The sequence below is a fragment of the Mesoplodon mirus genome, assembly GCF_964341445.2.
Source record: "Mesoplodon mirus genome assembly, chromosome: 2".
NCBI lineage: Eukaryota > Metazoa > Chordata > Mammalia > Artiodactyla > Ziphiidae > Mesoplodon > Mesoplodon mirus.
The window spans coordinates 89386518-89411993 of NC_138977.1; the positions used below are offsets into that span (position 1 = coordinate 89386518).

Sequence of the window (25476 nt, forward strand, 5' to 3'; positions counted from 1 at the left end):
TTCGAGCCCTGGTCTGGGAAGATCTCACATGCTGCGGAGCAACTAGGTCCGTGAGCCACAACTACTGAGCCTGCGCGCCTGAAGCCTGTGCTCCGCAACAAGAGAGGCCACAACAGTGAGAGGCCCGATCACCGCAATGAAGATTGGCCCCCGCTCGCCACAACTAAAGAAAGCCCTCGCGCAGAAACGAAGACCCAACACAGCCAAAAATAAATAAATAAATAAATTTAAAAATAAACAAATAATAGATAAATAAATAAAACGGCACAATTGACCTTTTTTCTACTCTTAGTATGAGTGTTTCAGTGAGGTAAAAACTTAATTTCAGAAATAAACTTGTTCAATGAAGAGAATATTTTTGAAAACGGATGATCAAGAAAACATCTTTCATTATGTGATTTTTGTTGCTGAGAACCAGGTTAAGTATATCATCTATAAAAAGTCTTTTCTGGGCTTCCCTGGTGGCGCAGTGGTTGACAGTCCGCCTGCCGATGCAGGGGACACGGGTTCGTGACCCGGTCCAGGAAGATCCCACATGCCGCGGAGTGGCTAGGCCCATGAGCCATGGCCGCTGAGCCCGCGCTCCACAACGGGAGAGGCCACAACAGTGAGAGGCCCGCGTACCGCAAAAAAAACAATAAAAAAAAAAAAAAAGTCTTTTCTGCTCACTTTAAAAATCTGGAAATAATTATTAACCTATCTTAAAAATCCTACAAATAAAAACCTTCATTAACTTTCAAGCTCATTTGTTAACTACATAAATATATATCTTAGGATTTGATTATGAGGAGGACCAGCACAGTAATTTAAAAGAAATAAGAGAAAATATAACACTTATTTTGTCTTTTTACATTCTCCAGTGTCATTAAATTCCAATATGCAATTACTTCAAAAAATATTCTTAAACAATCTGAAAATTTTATATCTAAAGGATGAGTAGGAGTTTACAAGGGAATAACAAGGCCAAAGAAGTAGGAAATAACATTTATCTTAATTTGTCTTTAACTAGAGGTATGAGCCTAAGAGTTCTGATTCCAGAAATTGTGCTTAAAAAAAATTTTTTTTAATTGTATAGGATAGTAAATTACTACATTATAATTTTTTTACCTCTGGATTAATGGTGAAAGTTTTGGTAGATTTTCCAACACTGAGAAGATCAAATATTATTTCTTTCATTGCAAAATCCAAACGTTCCTAGAGAAAAAAAAAAATCAATAAATCCTTATAACTTTCTACTGCTATGGGCATACCTTGGAGATAATGTGGGTTTTGTTCCAGACTGCAATAAAGTAAAATCGGAATAAAGCAGGTCACACAAATTTTCTGGTTTCCCAGTGCATATAAAAGTTATGTTTACACTATACTGTAGTCTATTAACTGTACAATAGCATTATGCCTATGAAAACAATGTACAACCTTAACTAAACAATACTTTATTGCTTAAAAAACACTAAACATCATCTAACAACACAGAGTCGCCACAAACCTTCAGTTTGTAAAAAAAGGCAATATCTGCAAAGCACAATAAAGCAAAGTGCAATAAAACAAGGGTCTGCCTGTATAAGTTAAGTATCATGTTAAGAATTATACAAATAATGGCAACAGTACAGGTCTGTGCCCACAAGAAGTTCCTGAATCTAGTTGGACAAAAGAAAAATGTATATGAATTAATGTTAAAAGTATATGATTATAGATACATGATTTAATTATCAAATGATTGGTTTAATAGCCAAACCAGCAGGATAGAAGTTTTAAACACGCATTTGCCAAACTCATATTCAAGACCTAAGTGAAGGAATTCCCAAAATAATGATAAAAGCAAGTCCCATGACAACAGCAATGAGGCAGGCCTGGAGAGCAGGGAGTTCATACTGGGACAGAAAGAACAGGGCTCCAGGAAGGTAATCTCCAAGGAAAGAAAAGTTAACTGAGAGTAACTGATGTTTGAGAGGAGCTCTATAGTTCTGGAGGAGTGTTGGTGTGAGGTGATTAAGCAAAGGGAGTGGGTACGACCCTCGGGGAAGGGATGCAACCAAATAGCAAAAGTTTTCTCAACAACAGATCTAAAGCAAAATCTGCTTTCATTCATCTTATTGACACATTTATTCTTATCTAATTATCATTAATTCTGTGCTCCCGTAAATAGAAATGTATTCGTTTTATTTAAATATTCTATTTCTTCATTGTCAAAAATAATTACATTATGGGTCATCTTCATTATCATAGTTATAGTTCAAAGAGAACTCAATGAACATTCTGGAACCAAAGTTTTTTTCCCAAACTGAGAAGGTAACCCTACCTATGCTTCTCCAGGGCTGATGTCCCAAAAGAGAATGTGACCAGAGCCATGGATTTGCTTACTCAGCCCCCATTTAATCCTCTTCAAATAAACCTTCCTTTACTGTAGAGGCTAGAAAGCTAAAATGATATTTCCCAGGATGCCTCTGGACAACAGGCTTCAGGATGTGACTGAGACCCAGTCAAGTGATATACTCATGGGGACCCTTGGGAACTGGGGTATGGGAGGAGGAGGGGGAGGACAGGGAGAAAGGAATCTATTTTACTGGTGGGGACTGTGGTGGAAACATGATTCTGAAGCACTTGGGGCACTTCCTAATTTGGCAGGTTTTTGACTGTGGCAGAGCAGCAGCTTCCTTGGTAGCCAGATGGTGTAGTTTCCTCTGGATTTCCATTTCAGCTAGACTGTTTCTTCAGTCCTATGAGTGATTCTGTGAACGACCTCTATGCCTTAAAAGACCCCTCTGGATTCAACAAGCTACCACGGACTCTAATGTCTCTACCTGAGAACCTAGATTAATGCAGGTTATGGAAACAATGTTCCAAAATCTTTCAAGACACTCAGGAACTAATTAGTAAATAGACAAGCGGAGGATTATGAGACATTTTCTTGACTCTTCCTAAATTAAGTGTCTCCTCCTGTGAGTCTCCAAGTGTGTAGATCAATCATCTAAATGTATTTTGCACACACACAAAAATCATTAGCATCATTTAGTTTTTACTTTTTAAAGCATACTTTTATTTTTCACTATTTAGTATTAATAAATGTTTTGTTATCATGCTTTTAGATGTGTAACAAATTCTATGACTAAGTTACTCTTTTTTTTTTAAACATCTTTATTGGAGTATAATTGCTTTACAATGGTGTGTTAGTTTCTGCTTTATAACAAAGTGAATCAGCTATACATATACATATACCCCCATATCCCCTCCCTCTTGTGTCTCTCTCCCTCCCACCCTCCCTATCCCACCCCTCTAGGTGGTCACACAGCACTGAGCTGACCTCCCTGTGCTATGCGGCTGCTTCCCGCTAGCTATCTATTTTACGTTTGGTAGTGTATATATGTCCATGCCACTCTCTCACTTTGTCCCCTACTCTTACAATTTACATGTATATAGGTATTATGAGGTGAGGCACTCACCTGAGCAATGAACTGAATAATCTTCACAAATATATTGAGAGGTGTATCACGAGGAACCACACTACGTGACCCTTTTGGGAAAAGTGCTGACACTATGCTCATAAGACGACTGTAGGGAAAAAAGATTAAGTCATAATGAGAGAATGAAATCAACAAAACATTAGCAAAATATCCTTCCCATCCTTCATAATATGTCAAGATAATTCATATTCCTCCTCAAGGTATTTGTAATGTTAACTAAAATTCATCAGTGTGGCATTTTTTACCAAGATGTTATTTTAAAACAAAGGCACTCACCTTTGAGTTACAGTGTTGCTTTCACATTTTATTCTAATTACATAGACCCACAACAATCTATACAAAGATTCCAGTGCAACTCGAGACATTTTAGGATCTTTATTCTGTTTAGAAACAAAAGAGAATAAAAATAAGCTTATTTATCAAAGTACTTGCAATAATTTAAGATCAATTATATTCTCTGTCAACAACTAAAAGCCCTCTCCATTCCCTTCTTTATTCAATCTAAAACAGGTTTAAATATGTAAGTATATATTTGGTATATGGTAAGGACAGAGAGCTCAAAAGCAACTATAAATAAGGAAATTGAGCCATCCCTTATATTCTCAAAACAAAATACTATTAGTATCTCTAAGAACTCTGAAATTATACACACTTCAACTTACCTGATGGTAAATGGGACACACAACAATACTGACATAATGATAAAAGGACTGCTCATCTTTGCTATAATTCATTGCAGCTCATACACAGTTAAAATTTATAACACCAAATGCTGTTATAGATATTTGCACTTATGGAATAATGCAAAATATTATTGAGTGATTATACTTAAAAGAAGGAATACGGAATGGTGGGTTAAGAGCATAGACTCTGAAATTAGGAATGACTGGCCAAACCCCATCCTTGGATCAGTTGGTGAAACAGTTTCCTCAGCTCTAAAATGGAGATAACACGGTACCTACCTCACAGATTAAGGGAGTTATTATGTGAAAAGCACTTGGAACACTGCCTGACACATGTTAAATGTTCAGTAAGTGTCAGGTGTTTACCTTTAATTTTTTAATTTAGAATTAGAACATTATTATTTAAAATCAGAAAAGTATCCATTTCAATCGCAATTTGATCAGCAAACCTTTTCTTCATACTAGCTATTATAAAAAGTGAAGTTCTTAAATGACAAGAGACATGTAATGAGATTTAATTGTAAATCTTGAAAATTAGCTAATAATCACCTTTAGTAGGAGAAACTCTTTATGCATCTGTTAATTAGTTGTAGGATGCATTTAGTGCTATAAATTAGCATTTATTTAATCTGGTTTGAGAGATTTCTTATTGTTAAACAATTATTTTATATATAACAATGAACAAAAGGGAGTTTTTAAATACTAAGTAATTTACCATTCTATTTTATGTTTTCTCAGACTACAGAATAACAGACATCTACTATGTATGATTAAAAGCAATGCAACAAGATTATCACTGGACATGTTTTTAAAAAAGAGAACCACTAGAAAATATAATTTTGCATATCTATGTATCTGAAAATTTGATATAATTCAGAATGGAGTATCAACTATTCAGCTGGTCAGAGTCTCAAAGTCAGTCTCTCCTTCTACTGCCAAATCCACGATTCCAAATTTCAAATACACTCCCCAAGTAGTTTTCTATTAATTTGTTACTAATGTAACTAAAGTAACATATAATGTTACACAAAATATATCTTACTAATATAACAACTAAGCTTTTTGTAGTACTTTCTTTTCTATCACTTAAATGCAAGGTCTCAAATGTCAAAATATGAGTTCAATTAGTTTTATGTACACTCCAAATAATACTTTCACATAGTTAAATTATCTTTTCAAAATATGAATACTACAAATTAACATATAATAAATTATATAATAGAAATATTTAAGTCCAATTCCACATAAAAGTTCTTCTCATATAAACTGTTAATAAAGTTTGGATTATCTTATGTGCTGAGGTATCTGGCATGAAATAAAATTTTGATTTTCAAACTTTCCAAGATGGACTACTATGTTTTACACAGCAGACTTATTTTGTAATGAACAATTCCAGAAAAGATAAAAAGTGATAAAAATTATATAATTGTTTATTTGGTAACTGCAATGCTGCTATATATCTCTGATTAATGAGAACATCCTAAATTGATCCGATCCTTAAACAAAGATACATATTTCCCTAGTTACAATTTTGGTCTAATTTGAATAATCAGATTACATTAATAAAATCCAGTAATATTAACGTATAATACAGTTCTTTTTTATTCTTTTTTCTTTCTTTCTTTTTTTAACAGCAGGTTCTTATTACTTATCTATTTTAAATAATACAGTTTTGATGTCAGGCAAATATGCTCTTTGGCGACAATCATTTTAATGTTTCTTCCTTTTTTTCCTACTGTGAACAACAACAAAAGATTTGTTTAAAACTCAAACCAGTAGGATTGTAGTTTTAAAGTGTTGTATCAAAATCATATTCAAAATCTGAGTTACTATCTCCTGAATTTCATTGGAAAATTTTATAAAAAGCATCATTTATAACAGCTAATTTTAATTAAACAGAGTATTTTAAAACTGAAGATTGTGGTTAAAAATCAACATTTGGTATCACTTCTCTCTCTTAAATTCATCTTCTTGGGACCACATTAATATTAAACTTTTGGTAGAATGTTCCTGCTGTGTGCTGCTCTTCTTTTACAATACGAGAAACAAGCTTAAATAAATATGTTGGACATGCAATGCAGCCATGGGTAAAGGGGGAAAAAAGCCACAATTAAAGGAGATAAAGCAATATTTTACTTTGTAACATCAACACGACTCACCTGGAGTGTTTCTATTTGTTTTCTGATACTGTTGTTAGATGGCATCTAAATAAAGCAATGTGAGACAGCAAACATAAACATGAGATGCAGCACATGCATGTTAGATGAAAATAAGCACAAAACAAGACAGCTCTTCACCAAGGTCTCTATTTAGAAGAAATTTGAAATGTCCAAGACAGTGGCTAGAATCACTGAAGAAAAAAAAATTCTATAATTTGGGCATCATGGGATACATCTACAACACTCAAACTGAAAGAAAATAGATAAACTTTTAACTATCTAATTTTTCCTCTAAAAGTACTATATTTGATTTCAGATAAGTTTCAATTTTTAAAAGAAAATAAGCATACACTCTAGAAAAAATTATCTAAATTATTTTACATGGCATCTACTCTTACTCCTCTCTCTCTCTCAATTATTCTTTAGAAACTTTAAAATCATTTTTCATATAATGACCTTATTTGACATAAAGATAGGGGAATGGGAAACTACCAAATTATGTTTGGGACAAAAACAGCAGATTTAACACTTTCGGTGAAAATAAACTGATGTTCTCCATGCTATTTATGGACCTACAGACTAATGCCCATTTTTCATGGTCACCAACTTCAGAAACTAGTATGGTAATTTTTAAAAAATTGTACGGTATCTTAAAGTGCCTTGAAAATGCATCATATTTATTCTTATGACTCTAGGGAATAATGCCTTTTTACTATCCCAGAATTATAGCCAAAAATATTTTTTTAAATACTCAGTAAAGCAACATTCCTTATAGTACATTAAAAGGTAACATGGTAGACCAGAAAGAGCAAATTTTATTGAACTGGATGGATTAGATGTAAATCCTATCTCTATCACTTTTTTGGCTCCCTAAACTTGGGTTACTTATTTATCTTCTTTCAGCCTCAGTTATAGTAAGAATTAAATGAGATACTGTACTTAGAGAATGTAGCCTATAATAAATACTAATAAAAATCTATTTTAAGGAGTAGTAGGTCTAATAAACAGAAAAGTGTTACAGATTTTTTTGAACTCAAGAGATTACTTGAATCTCAAAACAAAATCAATTTAGGTAAGACCTTTACCTTGGACCAATTTTTCCTGTATACAAAACAAATAAATTATACCTGTCACAACAGATAATTAGCATAGTTTTTCCCTGAATGCTCAACTCCTTACCTCAACTATGTAGCATAGCCACAGTATCTAAAACTTAACAAGCAGGAACCAAGTCATAAAATTTCTGCTGAATAGAGCCTTAATGTAAGTTAAAGGTTAATGGTCAAGACAACTATATTCCAAATATTCATGCTAAGTGGCTCTTATCTCCTTCAGCCTGGCAGATTGACACAGCCATTAATGAAAATGGACAATATGCCAGAAATATTTAACAGGAGGTAAGGGTTCAAGGAAAACAGAGCATTTTAAATGAAAGCCTTAAGCCAAAAAAAAAAAAAGTTAAAGTACTGCGAAAGAACTGCAAATATGTTAGGTGCAAACGTATATATATAAAAACATTCCAACAAGCAACAGAAAAGTATGAATTGTCATGAAACAAAGCAAACTTCCAGAAACACTTAAATGCGTGTCTTAAAATATGTTATTAAAAGTTTGAAGAATCATACTACCCAGAGAATGATCAATTCCCTTTCAGTACCTAAATCTGTATGAATTATCAAAATAAGGACAGAAACAATATATTGTACTTAAATAAAACTTATTTTCTGGTTGCATGACATAAAGAATTTAACCAGCTTGATTGGTCCTGGGAATTTTCATAAACAGAGCAAAGAGAATATATCAATTCTCACCCAAATATGAATAACATCAGTGTATGTATATCTAGGAGGAAAATAGCCAAAAATATTTTTCAAAGACATATTTTAGTACACCTTACTAAGAAATCAAAGTATTTTTCAAAATGATATGTAAAATCATTAAAAAAAAGATATATAGGATAACGTTGTCCGGTGAATCAATCCTGAAGTGAGAAATAAAAGCCAGCCCTATTTCTCACAATATCACGATGAGCTGTAGGGTCAGAAACAACTCATTTAATCTCTCTGTGCCTTGGTTTCATTGTCTTCCAAGTTTAAGTTTTTCAGTCTTAACCCTAACTTAGAGGAATAACAGAAAATGAAATGCCATGTCTGCGTGTTTCTATAACATGTAAGCAAATATACAAATATATTCATTTATGTATCAAAATGGTATTCAAATCAAGCATTCACATGACATGCAGATGAGGAATATTCCCATGTTCTGTGTCAGATATTAACTGTGGTCCTATCCACAGAAGAAAAGAAGATCCTGTTAGATTCTGCCAGCAGAGCATCCTGGGCAGATAATGATCCTTCTATCTCACAGTTTTGTTTTTAATCCTAAGAGACTGGACATAGATGTGCCAAATAGTGTTAATAACAATTAATTATCCCTTGATTCAAGTCAGAATCATTTCAGGAGCTTTCACATCTATGTGGATCCAGTACCATACTTTTAGATTTGGCTGGGCATACTTAACACTAAATGTGCTTTTACCTGGTATTTTATTATCGAGGCTTTTTTCATATTATTCAGACTTGAGCCAACATTACTCAATTTTCTCAAGAGAAAACGCAAAATAAGCATCTGGAGAGTTTTATAAGATTAACTAATACTCTGAAATTCCAAAGGAATTTATTTATTAACAAATATTGCTAGATCCAGGATAATATAAACAATCATTACAAATGTATAGTTTTGCATTCATTAAGATCAACTAAATTTTTAATCAACAGTTTATTCATGTCTATAACATGATTCCCTATAGAAGGAATGAAGAATGTATAAGAAAAGGAATATGTTAAAGTATCACAATTCAAATGAACTGTAGTACTAAAAGTTTTATTATATACTGTTCAATGTATATGCATAAGTGAATATACTACAGTCAGTATTTACAGGTCAGAAATGAGATTAAGTCTTACCTTTAAATGTGACAAACAGTTCTGTAGGAAAATATGCCAGTTATTTAAAAAAAACTGTTTTTGACTGACACATAAAAGGCAGGTAATTAATGGATATAGAGCCTATAGGAGACAGAAGAAAGAGAATAACATTTTTATGAAAAAGCACTGGACTTGTAAATTATATTTCATTCATTCTCATAAACAAAAAAAATTCTATTAGCAGTTTTCCCATTTGTAATTAAAAAAATACGATCTCAGGGAGTAATCTAACAAAGAATGATAAAGGGCAGATTTTCTATAAGAACAATTTCCTGATCTATCACATCTCCCCAAGTGAGAAATATGCTAGTATTTCTCCCTAGACCCATTCCTCCTCTAACCAGTAAAGTGGCCCTGGGATCAGAGGACAGACCTGCATTAATGTTGCAGTTTTCTATTTATCAGGTGTGTGACTTCAAGAGGATACGTTAAAGTGCTCGAAGCCTCACTTTCCTAACATGTAAAGTGGAGAATGCTCATCACACACATGCTATAGGGTTGTGAGGCTTAAAGACAAAGAATGTAAAGCACTTGGCTCAATGCCTGGCACAACCAGTGTTTATTATTATTATACCTCTATCTTAAGCGGTCAAGTATTTGTCCAATTCTCCAAACTTTCTCCAAGCTGCATACAAATTTACAGAAAAACCCCTCAAAGTTACTGAAGTGGATGGTGAAATGGAAAAAAAATGCTTTAAATCTCTGAATAGAAAAGATGTAATTAGACAGACAACAGCTCCTAAATAATCAAATGCTTCAGAATATAATTTATTATAATGTAAAATAAAGGAATTTATGGTTTAATATGAGACTACACTTAACTTTTCCTTTATTCTAATACATAATTTATAGCATCTGTCAAGACAGGTAAATACCTAGAATGAAGTCTGAATAATCTATCAAATACAGAGCTAGTAAAATTAAGAATAGAAAGTTTTGAAAAGAGCAGGAGAAGATAGGTAAAATTTGCCCTTGTGTTACCCTTTGGATATTTTACAATTTCAATTTTTATAATTCTCTTAAAACTCTACTAAAAAAAACCCAACTAAATTCATAAATCAATTACTAAAACTCCTAATTAAACATATGAAGGTTTGAAATGTTTCTCAATACCAATGAATGCTTCTTTCTGGAACTCAGTTCAAAAGTAGTCTGATAAAGCATCTCCACAAAATTTTTCAAGCAGGGAACATTCACTTCATTTTTAACAGCCTAGATAAAAAGATAATACAAAAACAAAGAAAATGGTTACAAGTGTTAGATCAAACTATACAAAGATTACAATAAGTTTCTGTAAGGTTTAAAATTAGTCAATGAGTATCTGATGAAGTCCCATAATATACCAAATGACCAAATGTTGAGTAAGTAAGATACACCGGGTCCCGGCCCTGGGTGAACAAGCAGATGAATATGTGGTATAACAGGAGCTCTAAGAGGAAATTCTCTGTGCTCTTGGAGCACTCAGAAGAGGCCCCAATGGAAAAACTCCACAAGGAAGTAACATCTAAGCTGAATTCGGCATTTCTTTACCTAAAATACTGCAATAGCCTCCCATTTAACCTCTCTGGTCTTATCTCCCACTACCCTGGCCCCCTGTACTAGGATCCAGCCACACTAACTTCTTTGTTGCTCCTAGAACACATCAAACATGCTCTTGCTTCAGGATGTCTACACTGGTTCCTTCTGCCTAAGAAGCTCTTCCCCCAAATATAGCATGTCTTACTCCCTTATTCCTTTAGTTTTTGCTCAATCGTCACCATCTCTTTCAAGGTGGTGGTCTTTCCTAATTACTCTATTTAAAATTTCAACTCCCCTGCCCACTTCAAGAATTTTTAGGCCGCTCCCTGCTCTACATTTCTGCACAGTACTTACCACCTCATCTGGCATATACTCTTGATACATAATTTTACATACTTGTTTGAGTTTTCTGTACTAGACGTAAGCTCTGTAAGAGCAGGGAGTCTTTCCTGCCTTGATCATTGTTGTATTCCCTGTGGACGGAAAAGGCCCTGACACACAGAAAGCACTCAATACATATAATGAATAAATAAGTAGAATCTAACCAGGAAAGGAGGCTGGAGGTTATTTGAGAGGCAAGAATGTTCCAGACAGGAGTTCTATGTGCAGAGGCTGGTGTGATGGACTGACTTGTCCCAAAATTCATACACTGAAGTCCTAACCCCGCATACCTCATAATGTGACCTTATATGAAAATAGGTCATTGCAGATATAATTAGTTAAGTTAGAATGAGGTCATATTGAAGTTGGGGCGGGGGCTACTCCAACATGACTGGTGTCCTTAAAAAGGGGGGCGGGGGATGAATAGGGAGACTGGGATTGACATAGACACACTATTGATACTGGGTATAAAATAGATAACTAATGAGAACCTACTGTACAGCTCAGGGAACTCTACTCAATGCTCTGTGGTGACCTAAATGGGAAGGAAATCCAAAAAAGAGGGGATATATGTATACGTATAGCTGTATTGCTGTACAGTAGAAACTAAAGCAACATTGTAAAGCAAGTACACTCCAATAAAAATTAATTTTAAAAAGGTGGGAGGGAGAGAATTTGGACAAAGACATGCACACAAGGATAACACTATATGAAGATGATGGCAGAGATCAGGGTGATACATCTATAAGACAAGGAAGGTCAAAGATTTTCAGTAAACTACCGGAAGTTAGGCAAGAGGTATGGAACAGATCTTCCTCACAGCACTCAGAAAAAAATAAACCTGGCAACACCTTGGTCTTAGACATCTAGGCTCCATAAATGTGAGACAATAAATTTTTGTTGTTTAAGCCACCTAGTTTGTGGTACTTTGTAAGGGCAACCCTAGTAAACAAATAAAATACAAAGGCAAACATGGCATAAAAGAAGAATTAGGCAACACAGTAATAATGGACCACAGTCGAGGGTCTTTCTTCCCACAATCTGCTCCTTTTGATGAGTTACCTTAGAAACTACAACATAATCTCAGATATCTGGCAAAACAGATTTTTTTCAGACAAGGGGGAAGCACAAATGACAATTTGGGATGGATACGCAGTGTTTCAAACCATTTCTAGGAAAAGAAATTGAAGTACATGCACTAATTATGTACTTCATTAAGTACATAGCTACTTCATAGCTAAGCTGACGTGGTTTTATAAATGATCATCTGTTTTCTTTGTGGCAAAATGAACCTATTTTCACGGTTAAAACTGAGGTGAGAGTGGGGGTGGGGTATTTGACTCAAACTACTTACAAACTTATAGTTCATGACTTCTGTTTGTACTCATTTAAAAAATCTTCAAGTATTTAACTATAAGTAAGTATTCAAAACTGGTAAAAAAAAATCATGCCAATCTCTACAACTGCTATGTCATTAATATTTTAAATTCTTGATTTTTCTTACAATTCCCTGTCCATCTTTTCTGAACATGTTCTAAAGATAGGACCTGAATACCATAAACCATTCCATATGAACACATAGATCACAAGTCAATTAATTCAATATTTAAAAATAAAAGTCAAAACCGTTACATTTGATTCTCAGTATGAAAATAAATTTCTTCATTTTAAAATATTTTAAATAGAATAAAACCTGAATAAGGTGAATCTTACTAACTTCCATTTCTAGCCAAGGTGGTGTAAAGGGGGCTAGACTTATTTTACCATCTGAAACAACCAAAAAGGAACAAAATATATGAAATGATACGCAAAACATTATACATCAGTCAACAAAAGAAAGTGACCCCTGAGGAATGGCAAACAGATGAGGTGAGCCCTTTTGATGGCCCCAGCTTACTGCTGTGTGAGAATTTTCAGGGAAGAAATGAAAGTGTACCATTGTGTATGGTTTTTACACTACACATGAACAGTATAATATCACTTGAGGTAGACAACGATAAGTTAAAGATGTATACCATAAACAATAAAATGACAAAACAATGAGATATAGCTAATAAGCCAACAAAGGAGATAAAAGAATCACAAAAATATTCAATTAATCCAAAAAAATAGTAGAAAAAGGAAACAAAGAACAGATGGGAAAATTAAGAACATAATCAGAAGATGACAGATTTAAAATAACTGTATCACTAATCATATCAAATGTATGTGGTGCCCAATTAAAAGGCAGAGATTGTCAGACTGGATAAAAAAGCAAGAACCAACCATATCCTGCCTACAAAATATATATATATATATATTTTTAAATATAAAAACACAAGTAGATTAAAAGGAAAAAATGGAAAAAGATATACTATCCTTATACAATCAAAAGGAAGCAGAAGTGGCTATATTAATATCAGACAAAGTAGATTTCAGAGCAAAGAATATTATCAGAGATAAGGAAGGTTATTTCACAATGATAATGGTGTTAATTAAAGAGGATATACAATCCTAAACATACACATGTTTCATGATAGAGCTTAAACATACAGCAAGCAAAAATTGACAGAACTGCAAAGAGAAACAGTTGGTCAGATTTCAATACTCCTCTCTCAGTAGTTGATAGAACAAGTAGAGAGGAAATCAGCAGAGCTGAAGAACACTATTAACCAATTTGCCCTAATTGATATTCATAGAACACTCTATCCAACAGCAGTATACATAGTCTTTTCAAGTGCACATGGAACATTCATCAAAATAAATGATATTCTTGGGCTTCCCTGGTGGCGCAGTGGTTGAGAGTCTGCCTGCTGATGCAAGGGATGCGGGTTCGTGCCCCGGAAGATCCCACATGCCGCGGAGCGGCTGGGCCCATGAGCCATGACCGCTGAGCCTGCGCATCCGGAGCCTGTGCTCCGCAACGGGAGAGGCCACAACAATGAGAGGCCCACGTACCACAAAAAAAAATAAAATAAAATAAAAAATAAAGGATATTCTGGCCCAAAAAACAAATTTCAATGCATCTAATGGGATTCAAGCATACCAAATATGTTCTGCAACCACAAATTAAAAATTAATAACCTGAAGATCTCTGGAAAATCCCCAAATGTTTAGACATTAAATAAAATGCTTCTAAATAACCCGTGAATTTCAAAAAGGACAGCAGAAAGTACTTTGAGCTTTATGAAAATGAAAACACAAGATATCAGAATTTGTGGGCTGCCACTGTAGAACTACTTAGAGGGAAATATATAGCATTAAGTGCTTATATTAGAAAAGAGAAAAGGGCTTGATGACGTCAGCTTTCACCTTAAGAAACTAGGGGGGAGAAAAGAGCAAATTTAGAGTAAGTAGAAGAAAAATAATAAAAATCCAAGGAGAAATGAGTTAAATAGAAAACTGAAAAATAGAGAACATCAATAAAGTCAAAAGCTGGTTCTTTGAGAAGATAAATACAATCAATAAACTTCTAGCCAGACAGATCAGGAAAGAAGGAGAAAAGTCACAAACTACCAATATCTGGAATGGAAGAGGTCACTACAGATCCTACAGCTATTTAAAGAAATTAAGGGAATATTATGACCAACTTTACAACAATAAATTGGATAATTCACACAAAATGGGCAAACTCCTTAGAAAGACATGAAAGCGTACTCAAGAAGAAATAGCCTGAGCAGCCCTATGTATTTTGAAGAACATTATCTGGTAGTTAAAAAGCATGCCACAAGAAAAATCCCAGGCCAGGTGGCTTTATTGGTGAATTCTACCCAACTCCAAAGGAAGATGTAGAGCCAATTCTTCACAAACTTCTTCAACATTAACTTGTTACTAAAAACAAAGACACTGCAAGAAAACCACAGACCAACAGCCCCCATGAACATAGGTAAGTGCAAAAATTCTCAAAAGAAAAACACCTAGCAAACAAAATCTAACAATACATTAAAAAAATCTTATGATCAAGAGGAGTTTAACCCCAGGAATATATGGTTGATCCAACATTTGAAAAATCAATCAATGTAATTCACTATATTAATGAACAGAAAAGAAAAACTATATGATTACTTCAGTAGACAGAGAAAAAAAAAGCATTTAACAAAATCCAACATTCATTCTTGAAAAAAACTCTTAACAAACTAGGAATGGAAATAAATTTCCTCAATATGATAAATGGCATCTATGAAAAATCGACAGGTAACAACATACTTATTGGTAAAGGATTGATGACTTTAGCCCTAAGATGTGAATGGAGTCTGTTCTCATCACTTCTATTTATCCTTGTACTGAGAGTCCTAGCCAGTGCAATAAGGCAAAAATAAAATATGCACACTGGGGCTTCTCTGGTGGCACAGGGGTTAAGAATCCGCCTGCCAATGCAGGGGACATGGGTTCGAGCCCTGGTCCAGGAAGATCCCACATGCCTCGGAGCAACCAAGCCTGTGCGCCACAACTACTGAGCCTGAGCTCTAGAGCCTGCGAGCCACAACTACTGAGCCCACGTGCCACAACTACTGAAGCCCGTGCGCCTAGAGCCCATGCTCTGCGACAAGAGAAGCCACCGCAACGAGAAGCCCGCGCACCGCAACGAAGAGTAGCCCCTGCTCACCGCAACTAGAGAAAGCCCGTGTGCAGCAACGAAGACCCAACGCAGCCAAAATATATATATATATATATATATATATATATATATATATATGTGCATTGAAAAGTATTTTGAGCACCTGGAAGATGAAATTTTAAAACAATGACATTTAGAGTAGCATAAAAATATGAAATGCCTAGGGCTAAATTTAACAAAATATATTCGAGACCTGTACACTGAAAACTACCAAACACTGTTGACAGAAAATAAAGACCTAAGTAAAAGGAGAGAAACTATGCTCATGAATTGCAAGAATCGATATTAAGATGTCTGTCCTCCCAATTTACTGACTAATTTAATCCAATCCCAATCAAATACCACTAGATTTTTTTAATGGACCAGGTGATTCTAAAATTTATATGTAAATGCAGTAGACCTAGAAGAGCCAAAATTTTTTTGAAAAAACATAAAGTTGGAAGATGTATACTACCTGCCTTCTAACTTACTACAGTAATTAACATAGTATACCATTGTTGTAAGAATATACACACAGATCATTGGAACAGAATAGAGTAAGAAAAAGACCCACACAAATAGAGTCAATTGAATTTTTTGACAAAGGAACTAATGTACTTAGAAAGAGTTGTCAACAAACAAGTGACACTGTACAGGAACAACTGGATGCTATTTGCAAAAACAAAAAGAATTAAACAAAACAGAACAAAATTTCAATCCATACCTCATACCATATACAAAATTAACTCAAAATAGATCACTGACCTAAAAGTAAATCCCGAAACTGAAATATAGAAAACCTTTGTTACCCTGGGTTAGGCAAAGACTTCATAGGTATGATACCAAAAGCACAACTTATAAAAGAATAAACTGATAAATCAGACTTCATCAAAATTTAAAACTTCTCCTCTTCCAAAGACATAATTAAGAAAATGAAAAGACAAATCATGGACTAGGAGAAATATTTACAAAGCATGTAGCTGACAAAAACTTCATATCCAAAATATGCAAAAAATACAAAAATATATCTCTCAAAACTTAATCAGAAAATAACCCAATTTTAAAATGAGAAAAAAGATTTCAACAGACATTTTGCCAAAGGAAACATACAGACAGAAAATAGGACAGGAAAAGATGCTCAAAATCATTAGTCCGGAGGGAAATGCAAATTAAAAGCTACACTGAGATATCAGGACACACCTATTAGATTAGCTAAAACTAAAAAGACCAGCCAAAGCCAGAGTTGGTGAGGATGTGGAAGAAGAGAACTCCCACATAAGTGGTGGGAATGCAAACCAGTAAAACCACTTTGGAACACAGCTAGGCAATTTCTTTAAGAGTTAAACATACACCAACCATTTGGTCCAGCAATTTCACTTATCATATCAACCCAAAGGAAATAAAAGCACATGTCCATACACAGACTTGTACGGGAATTTCATAGCAGGTCTATTTCTAACAGTCAAAAACTTGAAACAGGACTTCCCTGCCAGCACAGTGGTTAAGAATCTGCCTGCCAATACAGGGGACACGGGTTCAATCCCTGGTCAGGGAACTAAGATCCTGCAGGCTGCACGGTGTGGCCAAAAAAATAAATAAAATAATAAAGAAGATACACTCTTGGCACTTCCTGGATGGCGTGGGGGTTAAGAATCTGCCTGCCAATGCAGGGGACATGGATTCGAGAAGATCCCACATGCCGTGGAGCAACTAAGCCCGTGTGCCACAACTACGGAGCCTGCGCCCTAGAGCCCACGAGCCACAACTACTGAAGGCCACATGCCTAGAGCCTATGCTCTGAAACAAGAGAAGCCACTGCAATGAGAAGCCCGCGCACCACAACGAAGAGTAGCCCCCGCTCGCCGCAACTAGAGAAAAGCCCGCATGCAGCAACGAAGACCCAATGCAGCCAAAAATAAATAAATTTATATAAAAATAAAACCTTGAAACAACCCAAATGTCCAAAAACAGATAAACACATAACTGAACTGTGGTATATCCATACAATGAAATACTAGTCAACAATGTATAAACTGCTGATATATTCTGTAACATAGCTGGAACTCAAAATAACTGTGCAGTGAAAGAAGCCAGAAAAAAAGTCTGTACTGTAAGATTCCATTAATATAAAATTCTAGGGCTTCCCTGGTGGCACAGTGGTGAGAGTCCGCCTGCCGATGCAGGGGACACGGGTTCGTGCCCCGGTCCGGGAGGATCCCACGTGCCACGGAGCGGCTGGGCCCGTGAGCCATGGCCGCTAAGCCTGCGCGTCTGGAGCCTGTGCTCCGCAGCGGGAGAGGCCACAGCAGTGAGAGGCCCGTGTACCGCAAAAAAAAAAAATCGAGAAAACCCAAAACTAAGTAGAAGAATAGAAAGATCAATGGTTACCTGAGAACAATGTGGAGTGTGTGGGGGGGTGGATTAAAAAGGAACATGAGGAAACTTCTGAAGTATGATAGGTACGCACATTATCTTGACTGTGGTGAAGGTTTTACAGGCATATACGTATGTCTAATTGTACACTTTAAATATGTGTAATTTAAATCAATTTTACCTCCATAAGTGTTTTTAAATGAAATTATATGTATATATATAAAGAATATCATTTATACAGCAGTACATAGTATACTGAAAGTGAGTGGCATATCACATACCACAAAAAAAAAAACCCAGGAAACAAAAAAATCTAGCATGTCCAAGTATTCTAAAATCCCCGAATCCTACTTATACCATGCTATGTTATTAGTAACTACAGAATTATTTTTGAATAACATAAGGAATTTAGACCTAGAAAAGCTTCTATAAATCTGCTTCCCTAGAAGTTATTGGAACCATATTTATAGCAGTCATATTTTCTAAATAATTTAGAATACATATTTTGACAGGTATGTTGTATGTCATGGCAACTATAGAAATTAACTTTTAAAACTGAGACAATCCTGTAAACTCTAGGATACATGTCACAGTACTTTAAAATTCTTCAGAGGCATTAAAATGGCTGCCATTTTGTAAAGAGCAAATGCCATTAAATGCAGTGTTTTACACTGAGCTACTTGACATAATCATTACTTCTAGGTTGCAAATACTCTGCCTTCCTAACAGTCTCTAAATCTTAAGGGCCTGGGCTTGTTCTTTTGATTAAAAGACTGATTGATGCTCTTCTGCTATGTGTCTAATAATGATTTACCCCATACTCCCACTACATTCAAAGTTTCTGCTTTACTGTCTATGAGGTTACCAGAAAGTAAGAATATCACATGTGGTAACTTCTTCAGCAAAAAAGGTACTTTTAAAATGCAATATAAAATTAAAAATATACTTACAGCAGCTACAGGGATAAGAATCTCCACAAATAAACCAGCAAGTGCATGTTTTATATCTTTATCTTTTACTTCTAAGAAATACTGAGCACATTCCTTGAGAGGGAAAAAGGTATATTAGATTTAAAAAGGAAGAAGATTATAGAAATGTTAATATCACAATAATTTTGTAAATACTTTGCAATTTTACCAGAAAGCTAAGTTCAAATCATGTTCAAATTTAAAAAGAAAATTAATTCACACTTCTGACAACTTAATGCTTGGGGTAAGGAATTAGTAACGTCATTAATTATATTTATTTCGTTTCTTTTAAATAGTCATGAAAAGCAAAAACAACCATTGTTAGGCTAATTCTAATTACTGCAGATCACCTGCATGAACTGAAATGATGCTTCAAAATCTTCTACAGGATACATTTTCACTCGGAAAAATTTCATTCCCATTATTAAGCTGATGACGCTTTGTACCACATGTGGACTTTGTTCCTTTTGTCGCAGTTCTTTTAACTCTGTCACAAACTTCTTCCTCACAGCCTGAAACCTTTAATGTACACGGATACACAATTTGATATGAATTGAAGACACTCATTTCCCACATGATATTTAAGGTTGAAATCAAAAAGTATTTTACCTAAACACCACCTCCTTTCTCTGCCCTCATCAAAATTACCCAGAAAAACATACAAATGAAAACAAAAATACTTCTGATTCTAAATTTACTGTTTATTTTTTCAAATAAAAAATGCCTTAAGGAGAAATTCTTATTTCTTATTAGAATTTCTTATTCCTATGATACCATCAATACAGCATCATTACCATTTAATAGTTCGTAATCATCATAAAAATAAGATCTAATAACCCACCCATAAAACATCCACATGTAAATCAGAGAGTGTCTCTAAATTTTAAGACTCATTTTGATAAAGTCTGCAATTTGAGTTACATGGAGAGCAGACTGGAGACTACATATTTGTTCAAAGAAATAAACCAATCACTTGTAGACTACTAATTATCTCTTAAAATTATTATCTCCTTACACTGTAGAAAAACTGAAGAAGATGAGTGGGAGGGCACTGGTCTCACAATGTGAATCAGCTAAAGAATCAAAATGCTTTTGAAATGTTGAGCAACATCCTGGATTCAAATGACTACAACAGTTAAGGCTACTAAGTTTTTCTTTGCTTACAATGGAAAAAGATATCTGATAGTTTGTTAATCAATAATACTTCACTTTCCCCCTCCATGAAACAAAGGTTTTATTGATGATGTTACTTGGGGAAACCAGTTCTCGAAAGTTATAATGACAAATGAAGCATACTTCCCAATGGGCACTGAGTACATATTAATATTAATTAAACATGGATATTAATTACATGTTAATGAAATATGGATCCATGATAGGAAGTATAACTTCTCCATTCCCATTTCAGTCTTGTAAAATACACCACTTTCCATGAAAGTGTTCTTTTGAGTTTTATAAAGAAAATATAAAGTGGATAAAAATCTTCCCATTGCAATATTATTAGAATCCAAGGATTTTTCCTTCTATTAAATTTCTCATAATAATTATTAGTCACTATAATCAAAGGAAATGCATTGACAAGATTCTAAAATACTCCCAGCCTTTTCTTTCTCCCCACCCCTTTCCCACCTCACCACCTTTCCTCTCAAATGTTGGTGCCATCAGCCCAGCCTAATGTGGATCCATCCAAGTTTTTTCCCATGCTGATTGTATGTATGGGTGGAAAACATCTCAATATTGTTCTGAGTGGCATTTCTCTTACAACTAGACCAGTGAGGCTGAGCATCATTTCATAAATTTACCATTGGCCATTTAGATTTACTATCCTTACCATCCTAGATTTAACTTAGCTATGATGTAGGGTTCTTCTGGACCCCACTTGCTCATGTGTTATTTAGCACTTCTAACCTATATTCCTGACAGAAAATCATTTTCAATAAAAATTACAATATGAACTACTGTGCCATGAAAAGAAATACATTATTGCTCATGTTTTTGTAGCTATATTCCTGAAACAGGGATTCATTGTTGATTAAATATAAACACAATATTAAAATATTATTGTCTACGTCTAAGTCATTTCAAATACTCCAACTATGTTCTAAGTTCTATAGCATTGGGTATACAAGGGTCCCTGGTAAACTACAAAGGATAAAAAATAAATAATACTAAATTAAAGGATAGTAACTACAAAATAATAAAATACATGACTTCATATTAAAATCTAAACTACTAAACATTAACAATAATTGTGTTTGCTTTCTTAGAACTGAAAAAGGTTGCTATAGGATGATTTCAGGGCCAAAGACTGACTCTTTAAATAGCACCCAAGAAAATCTAAACTGATACTTTTTTCCTTACAAATTTCCCAGTAGCAACAAAGGAAATTCAAAATCTTCCATAGTCTTTAGAGCAAGCACACGATACTAAAGACAAACATCTTTTTTACCGTTTACAATAATGATGGTTCAATACAACTCAATGCATGTAACTTCTAATGAATAACACCCTCTTTATGGAGTACTCTAGTATCTTTATCTTTCCTTTTTGGTATGTCTTCCACCTATTCAAAACTCTGTTCAGTATTAAAATAAATAAGATGGTTAGAAGGAAGACACTGCATTGCTATCTCAGAAATAAAAGCATTCAAGTAGCAACTATTAAAAGTAATTATTAGCTTCGACAAGAGTTCTATAAGAAAAAATTTATAAAAACATTTCTCATAGAACTGTGAAAAATAGGGAATAAGGTAATGACCTGACTGTTCTTGCCAATTTCTTACTTCCTCAATTCAGGTTTTATGGAAAACCCCAAATAATGAAGACAAGTTGTGGAATTGAGGTATGGGTGTCACTTAAAATTCTTCTAAAGCAGGGGTCCCCAACCCCCAGGCCATGGACCAATAGCTGTCCACGGCCTGTTGGGAACCGGGCCACACAGCAGGAGGTGAGCGGAGGGCAAGCGAGCGAAGCTTCATCTGCCGCTCCCCATCGCTCGCATTACTGCCTGAACCATCACTCGCATTACCGCCTGAACCATCATCTGCCGCCAACCCCCACCTCCCCCCCACCATGGAAAAATTCTCTTCCATGAAACAAGTCCCTGGTGCCAAAAAGGTTGGGGACCCCTGCTCTAAGGAACAGAGCAGCAAAATAATAAAAGGTGAAACAGACTTCACAATAATTCTATGGAAAAAAAAAAGATCTAAAACTGTCAGTGTCTATTCTATCAGTTAGCAATGAGAATTCTAAAATGCAAAACAAATCAAAATCAGTGATTTATAAAACTTACTTTGATTGGGCAAGAACGCCTATCACTTCTGCATATAAATCTGCAATAATATGCACATTCCCAGTGTTGGTTCCTGAATATCTAAAATAGCAAAAGAACAAACATTATTTCATGAAATTTTTCTACAAACTCTCTTTCTTAATAACTCCGAAAATTCCTTATCAGGGTGTTGTATAAATTTTCTCTGAAGATTCATTTATAGGGTGATAAAAACCAAATGAATTTTCTTCTCTCTCTAGATTTCAATTTGCCAGGAAATTTAACCTGATTCTTATAAATTCAATCAATGGTTTTAAGAATCATTTTTACAAAATCTTTCCCATAAGCATCTCCTGTGGACTAAAAAATACAGGAAGATAATTGCTTTGAACTTCAGAAAACAAATGATTTATGAGAGTTCAAATTAACAGTCTAAATCTGGACCGCAGATAAAAGCAACAGCCCCGTAAGTATTTTACTTACCCTTCCTTATGTTTAAAGTGCTTAAAAGCTAAGTTTAGAACTTCATGAACTAAGGGATCAGGCACAGGATGAACAGGAATCTAGAAAAAAAAAAAATCAAGTGTATGCTAAACAGGTTACAGGCCTTTTATGAGTATTCTCGTCATTTCAACTAACCAAATCAATAATCAATTTTAGCTTTCATGATATGATCTACTATTAATCTGTCAATCTTCCCCTTTTCTAAGAATGCTATTATTTTTCTCTAAGAACTTAGTTGAACATCTACTTTAACAAGCTCTAAATTCATGAGCATTTAGCTTTATAATCGCTAATCTTTAAACTACAGACTATGCAGATGAAAAAACTGTCACTGTTGTTACTACAACTGTCACTGTCCGAAAGTTAAAAACACACTCATGGGTGACTCTCTGCAACACCTATAGGAAAGTAAACTTTGATTGAGCCAGACTTCATATAGTCTGATTTTCTATCATAATAGTATCCAAAAGGGACTCCAACTTTCCCAACAATTTAAAATTATTTATGGTTTTATTAGAAATTTGCTATTTAAATGTTTGTTTTGTTTAGTTCTTTAAAAATTACATGCCAGTTCCTAATATGGACAACACATCAAAACCTTTAAACCAGAAAGTAAAATCCCTGCCCCTTCCCCCATATATAATCACTACTGGTATATATCTACTTCCAGGCTTTTTCCTACACACACTCATCCACACAGCTTATTTTTTACTTAAAGGACTGATGCATCTTTCCCCATCAGTACTTAGCTCCTCCTTACATTATTTAGCAGCCATGTAATACTCAGTATATATATATTATAATTTATTTAATGAGCTCCCTATTAAGGAACATTTCATTCCAGATTTTCAATATTCAATATATATAATGTTATACAACAAACATCTTGTGCACTTAACATTATTTACTTGTATAGATCCATGGGAAAGCGTCCAAAAGGAAGAACTGATGGGTCAAAGATTATCCAAGACGTCATTGATATAGATTCTAGTTCTTTATATGTGTGGGTCTGTTTGTGAGCTCTCTATTCTATCAATTTATACACGTCTATACTAAAATCATGCTGTCCTAATTATTAGGGCTTACTAATAAGTTCTCATGTCTGGCACCACAAGTCCTCCCTTATTTTTCTTCAGAGATAGCTTGGCTACTGTTCTTCCCTATTCAATTTATAGTCATCTTTTCAAGTTCCAAAAAAAACTGTTATAGGTGAACTATAATCAAATCATTATATAACATATAAAAACATTTTCTTCATTAGACCAAAAGGTCTTTCTACACTTTTTATCATTCTAATGAAGAAAAGCCAAGCTTCTCTTTTCACTAGTTATGTAACCTGGAGGAAGTTTCTACTTCTTTACCAGTAAAAAATGTAGGTAATAGATTAGAACCCCATAATTACCAGCCCCGAGAGAATGCAAAGCTGGGTACATTACAATTGGAGATTCTTGGTCTCTCACCTTTTCCACCCTTCTCTAAAAGGGACTAGGACAAAATTCTTACTTCCTAGGAATGTAGGGCAGATGACGGAACTAGAATATAGGATGGAGATATTGAGGACAAGGCCTGGTAGGGAACCCAGAGCCCATTAGGAAGTGGGGAGGCAGATGTATTTTCCTAGCTTCATCTTCCCTGGATTGGGCCAAACAAAATAGGCCCCAAGGTAAGAAAAAGGTTACTGAAGTCATTGCTGTTGTCCAATAAGTCCCAGTAAGCCATTATCCCATTGATAGTTAAAACAAAGTAGATATCTACCACTAGGCGATACCAAACTTTAGTCGGGAATATGCTGTATCTGGATCCAGCAGCCCGACTTCCAGAACTTACTCCAGAATTCACAGCACTAATCACGCAGGGTGGCCCCAGACACTTCAGTGACCTTGCAATAATGCGACACTGCATTTTACGTGACAATTTTTTGGGCCCCATTTACTGTGCTGTGTTGTGGTTTTACCATACTGACTTCTATACAGGGATGTTTGGTGTGCTCTAGGCCAGAGATATGAAACACAAGTTAACTTACACCTATACTTTCTCCTAAGTAGTCTTTATTTGCTCCAGTTATGCCAGAAGTCTAACAATGACAGCTAGGGACACTACTTAGCTATGTTGTGTGCTCTTTATTACTACCTTATTAATATTAGTTATTAATAATGCCACCACCAACACTTTTCACATGTCTGTGTGCCAGGTATTACTTAGGCATTTTATATACATTATTTATAACACTTATAGCAACCTGATACAGTAGTATTTGTCCCCTGTTTTACAGATGAGGGGACTGAAGTTTAGAAGTCAGTGCATACTTCTCTAGAAAATACTGTGTGCCCAGTTTCTGATATATGAAAATGCATTTAATAAATGGAACAAATGAGGAAAGAAAACTTTCAGTTTTATCATATTATAGCTAGGAAAGAGACAGAGAAACAGAAGTGAGAGAAGAAATATGATCTCATCTTTAATTTTTGGAAGAAAAAACACAACCTCTAAAAATTTTAAGAATGAACACTATCAGGATGCTCAGATGTTCTTGAAATTCCTACTTCTCCCCTTATTTACAATAATAAAAAAAATTCCCAAGCTGAACCTCCAAAAA

At 34.7% G+C, this 25476-nt stretch overlaps 1 protein-coding gene across 4 annotated transcripts in view; it reads right to left on the bottom strand.

Annotated features, from left to right (window-relative positions):
* FRYL (FRY like transcription coactivator) overlaps window positions 1–25476 on the bottom strand; it is a 248447-nt gene that overhangs the window by 95712 nt on the left and 127259 nt on the right. For 2 of the 4 annotated variants that reach the window (XM_082638428.1, XM_082638427.1), the window contains exons 8-17: window positions 22860–22939; window positions 22398–22478; window positions 19457–19625; window positions 19089–19181; window positions 10404–10502; window positions 9270–9371; window positions 6304–6348; window positions 3738–3841; window positions 3441–3549; window positions 1108–1194 (exon numbers count right to left, since the gene is read on the bottom strand). In XM_082638428.1, the coding sequence (XP_082494554.1) occupies window positions 1108–1194; window positions 3441–3549; window positions 3738–3841; window positions 6304–6348; window positions 9270–9371; window positions 10404–10502; window positions 19089–19181; window positions 19457–19625; window positions 22398–22478; window positions 22860–22939 (969 nt within the window). The remainder of the gene's footprint in view (window positions 1–1107; window positions 1195–3440; window positions 3550–3737; window positions 3842–6303; window positions 6349–9269; window positions 9372–10403; window positions 10503–19088; window positions 19182–19456; window positions 19626–22397; window positions 22479–22859; window positions 22940–25476) is intronic. The other 2 variants (XM_082638429.1, XM_082638430.1) reach the window with 1 other exon arrangement.